Source organism: Lagenorhynchus albirostris, chromosome 2 (genome assembly GCF_949774975.1).
Source record: "Lagenorhynchus albirostris chromosome 2, mLagAlb1.1, whole genome shotgun sequence".
NCBI lineage: Eukaryota > Metazoa > Chordata > Mammalia > Artiodactyla > Delphinidae > Lagenorhynchus > Lagenorhynchus albirostris.
In genome coordinates this window covers 74,159,092-74,170,996 of record NC_083096.1, presented here as the reverse complement: position 1 = coordinate 74,170,996, position 11,905 = coordinate 74,159,092, and the positions used below count along the sequence as shown (strand labels likewise).

At 53.7% G+C, this 11,905-nt stretch overlaps 1 protein-coding gene across 1 annotated transcript; it reads left to right on the top strand.

Annotated features, from left to right (window-relative positions):
* Positions 1–1,687: 1,687 nt before the first annotated feature.
* Positions 1,688–10,742, top strand: HCN3 (hyperpolarization activated cyclic nucleotide gated potassium channel 3). Its single transcript, XM_060142306.1, has 8 exons — positions 1,688–2,142; positions 5,137–5,566; positions 6,514–6,675; positions 7,091–7,309; positions 7,699–7,845; positions 8,266–8,506; positions 9,387–9,551; positions 10,036–10,742. Exons 1-8 carry the CDS (start codon positions 1,853–1,855, stop codon positions 10,740–10,742), a joined length of 2,361 nt encoding a protein of 786 aa, XP_059998289.1. The 5' UTR covers positions 1,688–1,852.
* The last annotated feature ends 1,163 nt before the right edge of the window (positions 10,743–11,905 follow it).

The following is an 11,905-nucleotide window of genomic DNA, read 5'->3' as shown; positions in this document are numbered from 1 at the left end:
CACAGCTTCACAGTCTAACGCAGGGGTCCCCAACCCTCGGGGCCATGGACCTGTCCTGTCAGTGGCCTGTTAGAAACCAGGCCACACGGCAGGAGGGGAGCGGCAGGCGGGGAGCAAGCAAAGCTTCATCTGCCACTCCCCATCGCTCCCCGTCGCTCTACTGCCTAAACCATCCCCCCATCGCTCGCATTACCACCTGAACCATCCCCCACCCCACCCCCCATCCGTGGAAAAATTGTCTTCTAAGAAACCAGTTCCTGGTGCCATAAAGGTTGGGGACCGATGGTCTAATGGAAGAGAAAGACCTGTAAACAAATATTGGCAGCTGTGTGACAAGAGCTGTTATAAACAGCGGTGCCCTGGTCACTAAGCTGTAGACTAGACCCTAGCTTGGGAAAGTAGAGTTATAAATTTGTTTCTATTTATGTTTCCTAGAGGAGAAGACATCTGAACCAACTGTTGGAAAGTTAATTGGAGGAGAAGGATAGCAGGCAGAGAATATATTTGCAAAGGTCTGGAGACAAAGCAGAACAAAACATTTAAACAGAATTGGACTCCTCGCTTTCAAGAGAGGGACTATCACAATAAAGGTTGTTGAAACTAGGTCCAAATTTTGCAGGGCCTTGTATGTCATTCTAAGGAATTTAACTGTAATCCTATAGAAGGGGAAGTTTGAAGGATATTAAGCAAGTGATATAGCTACATTTGGATTTAGGAAGGTAACTCTGGCAGACTGTGGAAAAATAATTGGCCTGAGAGAGTTCAGAGACCCGTTTAGAGGCGTCTGAAATAATCTAGGTGAAAAAATTCTGAGGGCTTTAAATAAGGCAGTGACAATAAGAAGTGGAGAAGAGGGGAAGAATTTGAGATATTTAAGAACTTTCAGGGAATTCCCTGGTGATCCAGTGGTTAGGACTCTACACTTTCACTGCCGAGGGCCCAGGTTTCAATTCAATCCCTGGTCGGGGACCTAAGATCCCGCAAGCCGCGCAGCACAGCCAAAAAAACCCCAAAAATAGCCCTTTACATCACATAGCACTGTAATTTACCTGTCTCATCTGCGGGCATAGAGGAGCACTGGCTTTATGGATAGGACTTTGTGTTCATCCTTGTATCCTCAGCGTCCACTCAGTAACTGGCAGAATTGCTTTTGGTGAGGGCTGGCAGATGAGTTCGGAAATGAAATACGAGGGGGAGCAGTATGGAGGAGATCAGAAGAAAGGAGTATGCCTAGGAGAGTGCTGAGAGAAAAAAAGTGAAACGCAGTAAGTCCATAAACGAGAGTGGGTAAGAAAAATCTTAAAAGCTATTCCCCATCTCTTCCACTGGTTCCCAATTCTTCGCCCTCCCGAGCCTCACGAGCTACAACCAGCATCCAGTTTACCCGCCACTCGCAGGCGGCTCCGCCTCCCTGGCACTCAGGGGATAAAAGCCCTTCAACTCTAGACCATTCCCTCGCCGTGGCACTGGCTTCGTTTCCCCTCCTTCTCTTCCTATACTTGGAGGACCGCCCCCATTGGCTAAGCCACGCCCGCCTGGGGGGGGGTCCCTCGGGTTACAGGTTACATTGGTCCCGCCCCCTCCCCGGGATGGCTCTCGGTCCGCCCCGCCTCCGCCCGCCCTGCCCAGCCTTCGCTCGGCTTTCGCCAGGGGGCGCATCGCAACCCGCCCGCCGCCCGCGGGAGAGTCTGTCGCACACACCCCCTCCTCTCCGCGCGCCGGCGGTTCCCAGCCGACTACGCCTCCGCTCCGAGTCAGCCGGGCTGCGCCCGCTCCGACTCCGGGAGGGGTCGGGGGTCCCGAATGGCCGCGGCAGGGTCTAGGAGGCCAAACGTGTGAGCTAACGGGCGTCATGGAGGCGGAGCAGAGGCCGACGACTAGGGCCAGCGATGGGGCGACCCCTGGGCTGGAGAGGGCGCCTCCTGCTGCCCCGGCGTCTACAACCACGGCCTCGGATCCGATCCCTGGGTCCAGGCCCGGGACCGGGCCCGAGCCCAAGAGGAGGCAGCTCGGGACGCTGCTCCAGCCCACGGTCAACAAGTTCTCCCTTCGCGTGTTCGGCAGCCACAAAGCAGTGGAAATCGAGCAGGAGCGGGTCAAGTCAGCGGGGGCCTGGATCATCCACCCCTACAGCGACTTCCGGTACTGGGGGTCCGGCAGGGAGGGCGGGGGACACAGATCCCACCCTCACGGGCCGCGACAGGGGGGCCGGGCCTGCCCCACCCTCCACGGACACTTCATTTCCGGCCCAGGGGTCCCCTGTTGGGCCGACAGAGTCACTTCCCCCAACCTAGCCCGAGAATTCTTGGGTGAAGGATCACCAGCCGGAGGTCCTTGGTGACTTTTCATGCTGGGGGCGCCGGAAGGGACAAGCGGACAACAGAGACCTGGATTTCCCATTTCAGGAACCCGGTACCCGACCTGCACCACAGGGAATACTGGAATTAGGGACTGCTCTCTCCTCCTGTCCTGCTTGCTGGGGATCTGGGGAATTTTGTCATGTTCCGAGGCTCTGGGTCAGCCTGAGGGAGAAACCAAGCCCCGCTATTTCCCACTGTCCCCATTCCCACCCCCAGCACCCGCCTAGTTCAGCAGGGCAGGCGACCAGAAAAAACAGGGACGCTGCGGAAGGGGAGGAGGGAGTGTCCAGACAGTAGTTCTGATCGCTGTCCCTGGTGCTGAAGGCGGCATTCGGCAGGGTAGGGCCTGGACGCAAAGCGATTTGAGACAGCAACACAGGGGCAAGGCCACCCCCCATATGACCACCGCCCAGGCGACTACCAGACCGAAGGAACGAAGAGTGGGGGTGGGGCCATTCCATAGTCCCCATCAGGCTGTACCTCTACATCAAGGTCGCTAGGGGAGGAGAGCAACCCTGTCCTTGGGGGAAATGAAGGACAGCTTCTGGATGTGGCAAGGATGCATGCAAAGCACCTAACCTGGGGAGCTAAATGAGCAGAAAGGATGAGGTGTGAATCAGGGGCCTGGAAACACAATTGGAGACGTAGACATCATCTTAATCCACAGACATACACACTCCCTAAATGTTCCTCTTTCTCTCATTTTTCCTTTCATTCCCCTCCTTTTTACTGCCTCATTCTCACCCTACCAGTGCACCTTTTCTAGTCTCCTGTGGATCTCCCTCCCCTCCCCCATTTCACCCTCAGATGTATCCCCAGAAGCCATGTATCCCCCTTATTATTGTGCTTCTTTTCTGTCCTCTCTCCTGCATCACACGCCAGGCTTGTGACTGCCTGTGAGTCAGGCTGTGAAGATGCTCTATGGCTAGGCAAACCCTCTTTCCCTCTCCTCTCCCAGCTTACAGTACAGGATTTCTCCAGTGGCCAGGAAAGAGAAGAAGAGGGGATCCAGGATTTGTTGTTGATTGAAATCACACAGTCTGAAGGGCTTCCTGGAGGCCTGGACTTGGGGACCACCAAACTTCTTTCTGGGGCTGAAAGGGCTGATTTTTGCAGTCAGAGTCAGAAGGGACTGGGTCCTGGGTTGATACTGCATCTAGGTGTGTCCTGGAATTGAAACCACCATAGCTACTTGGGACCCTGAGATTGTCCAATGAACTTCTTTGAATGAAGGCTTCACCTCACTCCCTCCTGACCTCTTCTTTTCACAGCTTCCACCACAGCAGTATGGCTCTCCCCTGCCCATACCCTTGCCTGGGCTCAGCCAGAGTCCCATTGGGCACAGGGAGGTTAGGGGAGGAAAGGAGTGCAGAGCTTCAAGCCTTGCTGTCTCAGGATCTGCTATAGAGCTTCTCTGTATGTGCAGCAGCACCGTCTGAGGTGCTGTGGAGGAGAGAGGGGCATACCTGAAAAGGTATTTCAGTTGGGAGGCAGGACAGATCATCCCCACCCTGGGACACAGATGAGCAGATCCCAGCAGAGAAACAGAAACTATGGGCCCAACTGTGTTGGGGAGGAGAGATGGGGTGGGGAAAGCTGGGGAGGGCTAGGGAAGGCATGAAGTCCTAGACTAGGAATGGACAGAGAGCTAGAGATGGGAAAAGCAGCAACCTCTTCAGAAATCTGGGGATAAAGAGTGGGTGAGTCATAATCCAAATAGTGCTTGTACAGCACAGTCACATCCGTTGTCTCAGTGCATATTTTTTCAACAACGCTATGAGATCAGCACAGGGTATTTACCTTTTGTTAACTTAAAAAATATTTAATAATAAGAATATTTAATAATAGTGACATAGATCATATACATATAGTAAGGATATTACATATATATTACTATATAAAGAATATATATATGCACATTAGGGATATATTTAGTAGGGATATATATATAGTAGAGATATATATAGTGAATATATAAGGTAGATATATATAGTATAGTACATAGCAGGATATATATATACACACACACACACACACACATATGAAAGAATAATTGTAAAGCAAACTCACATGTAACAACTATCTAGGTCAAGAGAGACTACATTGCTGATACCCCAGAAGGCTCCCTGCTGCTCTCACATTCCTTTCCCAAACCCACTATTCTAACTTTTGGTACTCATTTTCTTACTTTTCTTCATAGTTTTACCACTTTTCTGTGAATCCCTAAATGACGCAGTTTAGTTTGGCCTATTTTTGAATTTTGTATGTGTGAAATCATACAGTGTGTATCCTTTCGTTTCTCAACATTTAATTTGTGAGATTCCTTCGTACTGCGGAATGTAACTGCAGTTGGGTGATTTCACAGTTGTATAATATTCCAGGGTAGGAGTGTATCATAGTGTATTTATCTATTTATCTATTGTGTTTATCTTATTTGTCTACATTTTTCTACTGATGGACATTTGGATTATTTCCAGATTTAATGCTGTTATCCCTGTATATATCTCCTGGAGCACATTTTTCCCTTGAATGTGTGTATACCTAGGAATAGAATTGCTAGGTTGCAGGGGATGCAAATGTTTAACTTTACTAGATAATTCCAAACTATTTTTCCAAGTGGTGGTCCCAATGTACACTCCCACTAGCTGTGAATGGTCATTCTGTTGTTCTGTATCCTTGCCCACTTTTGTCTGAGAGACTATCTACTTAGTCTGGTGGCTGACCATCATTGTGAAATATCACTGTGGTCTTACTTCCCATCCCATCCCTACCTTAGGTTTTACTGGGACCTGATCATGCTCCTGCTGATGGTGGGGAACCTCATTGTGCTACCTGTGGGCATCACCTTCTTCAAGGAGGAGAACTCCCCACCTTGGATCGTCTTCAACGTCCTCTCTGACACTTTCTTCCTGGTGGATCTGGTGCTCAACTTCCGCACAGGCATCGTGGTAGAGGAGGGTGCTGAGATCCTGCTGGCACCGCGGGCCATCCGCACACGCTACCTGCGCACCTGGTTCCTGGTTGATCTTATCTCCTCTATTCCTGTGGATTACATTTTCCTGGTGGTGGAGCTGGAGCCCCGACTGGACACCGAGGTCTACAAAACAGCTCGGGCCCTGCGCATCGTGCGTTTCACCAAGATCCTCAGCCTGCTGCGGCTGCTCCGCCTTTCCCGCCTCATCCGCTACATACACCAGTGGGAGGAGGTGGGGTGGGGAGGTGGGCAGGGGGCTTGCAGACTACTCCAGACAGCGATATGGGTGGGGCTCCTGGCGACTTTATGGGGTGGGGCAGATGGGTGGGGCTTCCAAGGGAGGGCTGTCTCCAAAGTTGATAGAGGAGAAGCAGGGACAGAATGAGTGTTCAGGGGATGGGTCCTCAAGGTGAGAAGGTGGTGGTGCAGGAGGGTGGAGCACAACTGCTGGACAAAGACTTGAGGGTTAGTTGGACTCTGGGAGGAAGGTGTAGGAGAGGAGTTAAGAATTGCAGAGTGTGGGAGAGGCTTGAGTTTCAGCTTCAGGACAGCAGCAGATTTTAGTGGTTCAGAGTGTGGGCTGTGCAATCTCATTGCTTGTGGTCAGATCCCAGTTTTACTGTTTACTGTATGACACTTGGTTTCCCCTTCTATAAAATGAAAATGTTAAATATACTTACATATGATAAGGTTGTAAGGATTAAAGAAGTTAATACCTGTAAAGCACCTAGAACAGTGCCTGGCACATAGTAAGTTCTCAGTAAATTACCTATTATTATTTTTGTTATTGGAGGGGAAGAGGACTTCTGGCATTAATCATTATATATGCCCTGGGGACATTACAATGTGAAATGCCCTCTCTCCTCTTTCCCAGGCTACACTTGGGCAACTCGTGCAGCAGACCTTTTTGAGTCTCTGCTGTGACACTTGCTGTGTGACTTGGGGCACATGATTGGCATCGATTTTCCTTTTTATAAGATGAGAGTAGTAATACAACCTCCTTTGTATTAGTTATATACGCTGTAAAGCTCTATACGAGTGAATAATAGCCACAGTTTTAACATTCATGAGGGCCGGGGCTAGAGAGAAATTCAAAGAGAGTATTTGCAAGGCCAGGAATGGAGAAGTACTGGCAGAGAGGGGTTCCTGTCCACAGCAGCCCCTCCTCGGACTCCTCAGATCTTTCACATGACCTATGACCTGGCCAGTGCTGTGGTTCGCATCTTCAACCTCATCGGAATGATGCTGCTGCTATGTCACTGGGATGGCTGTCTGCAGTTCCTGGTCCCCATGCTGCAGGACTTCCCTCCCGACTGCTGGGTCTCCATCAACCATATGGTGGTGAGAACTCCCCACAGTTCAGCCCCTCCTGGGCCTTCCAAGTGCTCTTCTCCCTGAGCAGGAGGGATGAACAAAGGGGGCAGGAGGTGGGAGATGATGGAGAGATGGCCAAAAGAGAAGACAGGAGAGAGGAGGTGGGGAGGTGAGAGGAGAGTGGAAAGAGGCCCGGAAGAAGTGTCTGTGTGTTGGAGGGAGCAGGCAGGGAAGGAAACCTAGGCAGCAGCTGCAGCCCCCATGCTGTAAAAGAGGCCCCTTCTGTCTCAGGCCCCCCAGAACCAAACCTAAGTTCCTCCCCTGGCAGGCAGGTCTAAAGTAGAAGGGGGCAGACAGAAGAACTGAAAGAGAAGAGGGGGCAGGAGGAGAATGAGGCTCTGAGGGGTCTATGCCCAGCTCTGCAATACGCTCTGCCCCCCAGAACTACTCGTGGGGCCGCCAGTATTCCCACGCCCTGTTCAAGGCCATGAGCCACATGCTCTGCATTGGCTACGGGCAGCAGGCACCTGTGGGCATGCCCGACGTCTGGCTCACCATGCTCAGCATGATCGTGGGTGCCACGTGCTACGCCATGTTCATCGGCCACGCCACTGCCCTCATCCAGTCCCTGGACTCTTCTCGGCGCCAGTACCAGGAGAAGGTCAGCAGGGGCAGGAGAAGGCAGGGGAGGGGTGCTGGAGGCCGGGTAGCTCAACTTGGAGCCCATTCTGACGCATGCCCTTGTTGGATCTCTGTGTCCTGCCTTGCCCCATGTCCATTTGTGCCATGTGTGTACTTTTTCCTTATTTGGACCAATGCACCTGTCCTTGGACCGCCCCCCCCCCGCCCATGTCTGGCTTTTCTTGTGATTGTGCTCTGTGTCCTCCCTGTATCCACCATTATCTATATACCCTTCTGCCTCCATGTTTCGACCCTCTGGGTTTGGCCCACGTCTGTGACCTTCCTTCACACACCGCTCCCCACACACTGTTCTGGCTCCACATCTGTCTTTGTGTTTTCTTGCCTGCTGGCCATCGGCTGGCTCTCCAGTACAAGCAGGTGGAGCAGTATATGTCCTTCCACAAGCTGCCAGCTGACACACGGCAGCGCATCCATGAGTACTATGAGCACCGCTACCAGGGCAAGATGTTTGACGAGGAAAGCATCCTAGGAGAGCTGAGCGAACCACTTCGGGAGGTGGGACTGGGCGGGGCCCTGGAGGGAGGCTCTTCAAGGACCTGGGCTTCTGGGATGCCATCTGGGGTGGGGGCTATTGGTCAGCAGGTGCACCTACAGGGAGTGGGGCCTACAGAGGGCCCCATGGGAGGTCAGGCCTTTGGAGGACTTTTAGGGGCTAGGGTCTTTCTTGAAGCTCTTATGGGGTGAAATATACTGGGGAGGGCTGCAGGGGTCTCTCTTTGTGGGGGATGGTCCTGTGAAGGCTCATGGGAGAGCTCTGAAGGCAGGAGCTTAGAGATGGTCCCAGGCCCACTGAAGCATACCCGTCCTTTGGCAGATCATGGCCCCAGGGGTGGGGCTTCTGGAGACAGATGAGCTCGATGGGGGCACCTCGGGGCAGGGGGCACAGCCTGCCTGACAGGCCCCTCCCCTGCCCAGGAGATCATTAACTTCACCTGCCGGGGCCTCGTGGCCCACATGCCACTGTTCGCCCACGCCGACCCCAGCTTCGTCACGGCCGTGCTCACCAAGCTACGCTTTGAGGTCTTCCAGCCGGGGGACCTCGTGGTGCGTGAGGGCTCCGTGGGCAGGAAGATGTACTTCATCCAGCATGGGCTGCTCAGTGTGCTGGCACGTGGCGCCCGGGACACCCGCCTCACTGATGGATCATACTTTGGGGGTCAGCAGGCCTCAGGGAGGGTCGGGGGGTCTGGAGCAGAGGGCAACTGCTCCCCTGGATCAGGGTCTTCACCTGGCTATGCTGCAGGATCAGAGAGTTGCAGCTCCTCCCCAGGCCTATTCAATCAGAATCTCTGGGTCTGGGGTCTGGAGTTCTGTATTTTTAAAAGCTTCTTAAGAGATTCCAATGTATAGCCAGGTTGAAAATTACTGGGCCAGTGGGCCTTTTAGAATCCTTAAGCAGTGAAATCCAAGGATCTCATGAGATTTCCATGACAGAAAGATAGGAATAAAGCAGTGCTTTCCCAGGGGCTTGACTTCTGTGGCTCCCTTGTGGAATGCCTTGGTGGTATGCATCAGGGACCCAGCCTGTGGCAGTGGGGGCAGTTCTGCCAGCTGCTACCCAAAGTGATTTGAGGCTCATATATTCTCGCAGTCCCCAAATCACCCACCACCTTCCAACCTCCCCATTGTGTTACCCTTTGCCCTTTGGCACTGCTTTTCTCCTTCTGGGTTGCCCTTGGTGTTCCTTCAAAGGGGTGGGAGGGGAGGGCACACAGAGGGCACTGCCCCAGGCCTACCCCTTGGGCTAAAGCAGGAGGTGGGTTGGGAATTAAAGTGGAGTGGAGTAACTAGGAGTCTGGGGGCCAGCAAGAGCTGCCTGGTCATCAGCTTTAATTCGGACAGAATGAGAAGGACAGTAATTATGCAGGTCTGGAGAGCGACCATGCTTGGAGCATTTAGGGACCCTGGGTGGGTGGGTAATCGTCAGTTTCTCCCATCTGGGGAGGAGCCTGAGGAATCTGGGTCAGCTGCTGCAGGCCCAGCGAGAGGGAGTTCTGTGGACAGTGGTTTTGAAGGCCTCCTCCCAACTTCACCAGAAATCTGTCTGCTGACTCGGGGCCGACGCACAGCCAGTGTGCGTGCTGACACCTACTGCCGCCTCTACTCGCTCAGCGTGGACCATTTCAACGCCGTGCTCGAGGAGTTCCCCATGATGCGCCGGGCCTTCGAGACAGTGGCCATGGATCGGCTGCGCCGCATTGGTGAGGCCTTTCCACCCTGTCTGCTCTGGGTCCAGGCTGTGCCCTCACCCCTTGTCCATAGCAAGGAGTCCCCAGTGGTCCAGGGCCCAGGCTCCAGCGCCTCAGCATCACACCCCAGCCCAACCTAGTCCCAGCAAATGCCCCAATAGGGTTTTCAACACTGGCTCACTGTCCTTACCATTCAGCATCTCCTACCCTTGGAGATATCACCCCAAGTTCCCATGCCTTGAATCCTCCTTCCCTGAGTACCAGTCCCTGACCCTCACCATCTGTGATACATACTCATCCCCTGACCCTCTTCCTCCAACCCCCATCTCCCAATCTCCATCCCGCAACTCCATCTCCATCCTCTTGACCCCTATCCCCTACCTTCACCCCACCACCATCCCTTGACTCCATCTTGTTACCCTCATACTTCTGATATCCAACCTTCATCTTGGATTCCTTTCCTATCCTTAACTCCTTCCCCCGGGACAATTTCTAGGCAAGAAGAATTCCATACTGCAGCGGAAGCGCTCTGAGCCAAGTCCAGGCAGCAGTGGGGGCATCATGGAGCAGCACTTGGTGCAGCACGACAGGGATATGGCTCGGGGTGTTCGGGGCCTGGCCCCAGGCACAGGAGCTCGGCTCAGCGGAAAGCCGGTGCTGTGGGAGCCACTAGTGCACGCACCCCTGCAAGCAGCCGCCGTGACCTCCAATGTGGCCATTGCCCTGACACACCAGCGGGGCCCTCTCCCCCTCTCCCCTGACTCTCCGGTCACCCTCCTTGCTCGCTCTGCTCGAAGATCAGCAGGAGCAGGCTCCCCAGCCTCCCCACTTGTCCCTGTCCGAGCCGGCCCTCTGCTGGCCCGGGGGCCCTGGGCATCCACTTCCCGCCTGCCGGCCCCACCTGCCCGAACCCTCCATGCCAGCCTATCCCGGGCTGGGCGCTCCCAGGTGTCACTGCTGGGGCCTCCCCCAGGAGGAGGTGGACGGCGACTAGGACCTCGGGGCCGCCCACTCTCAGCCTCCCAGCCCTCTCTGCCTCAGCGGGCAGCAGGTGATGGCTCTCCTGGGTGTAAGGGCTCAGGAGGTGAACGCCTGCCCCCCTCAGGGCTCCTGGCTAAGCCTCCAGGGACAGCCCAGCCCCCCAGGCCATCAGTGCCTGAGCCAGCCACTCCCCGGGGCCCCCAACTCTCTTCCAACATGTGAAACCTTTGGGTAAGCTCTTGGGTGCCGTAGCATGTGCCAGAGGGCAGACGCCTCTTGGGGACACCGAGGGGACCTGAAACACTGCCCTATGGGAGTATCTCCCCTTAGTACCAAGAAGATGGTCTCTGTTCTCAGCTCAGGCGCCTTGCAACCTGACATCCTCCTAATCCATTCACCCATTCATCAAAGATACTTAGTGCCTACCACGTTCAAGGCACTGTACCAGACGCTGTATGTCTCCACTGCCAAGTAGAAGTGACTCCAAGCCCTCTGATGAGGGTATTCCCCTAGCCATGGTCCTGCCAGGTGCAGGCCTGGGCCCATGATCCCATCTTACTAAGCACAAGTACTTGCCACCACCATCACTGCCAAGTAACTAGATGTCTCTGTTTTCCTGCCCATGACCTTGCAGGTTCTGCCTGGCATGGTTATCTTCCTGTCCGCTAGCATAGCTGGGCACTGCCAATTACCTGTCCCCCCGCTGCTGTCAACAAATGTCTTGGGTCCCTGGTGTGGGCATCCAGCTTCACTGCCATGCGTGGACCCTCCCTGTCTATACCCCCTGAGTGGGAACACACATCTCCTGACAAGTTCCTTGCACTCTCTGTCTCTGTGATAGAACTGCCTTTTTGTAAACTGGGAGCCACCTCCTCCCTATGCCCCTGTCCCAGTGACGACCCCCTTGAAGCTAAGGGATTGTTGACACCCCCTTATTTAGTGTGCCAGCGTAGATTCCCCCCAGGTTGGGGGCAAGTGAATCCTTAGATGGAATTTTTTCTTTCCTTGCTCCCTTCCTTATTTATTCAATCATTTAATAATTGTATTTATTCACTCATTTGCTAATTTTATTTATTACCAATTCATTTTATTTATCCATTCATTTATCCATCTCTCCCATCCCCTCCTGGTAGGGAGACAGGAATGGGCAGAGCCCCTCCATGCCAGCTCTTGTGGTCCTTGCCCAACTCTCATCAGTGGCAATACTTGAGCCCTCTCCCTAACTAGATAGGAGCAGGAAGGCCACCTGAGAGGGAGAGGAGGACTGTTCTTATTTTTAGGTTTTTTTTTTTCCTTTCTACTGAGTTTGCTGCTGGTGCAGGAGTAAGGGGAGGGCCCGAGGTAACCAAGCCTGGGGAAGGGCAGGCTAGCCAGTACCTCTGCCT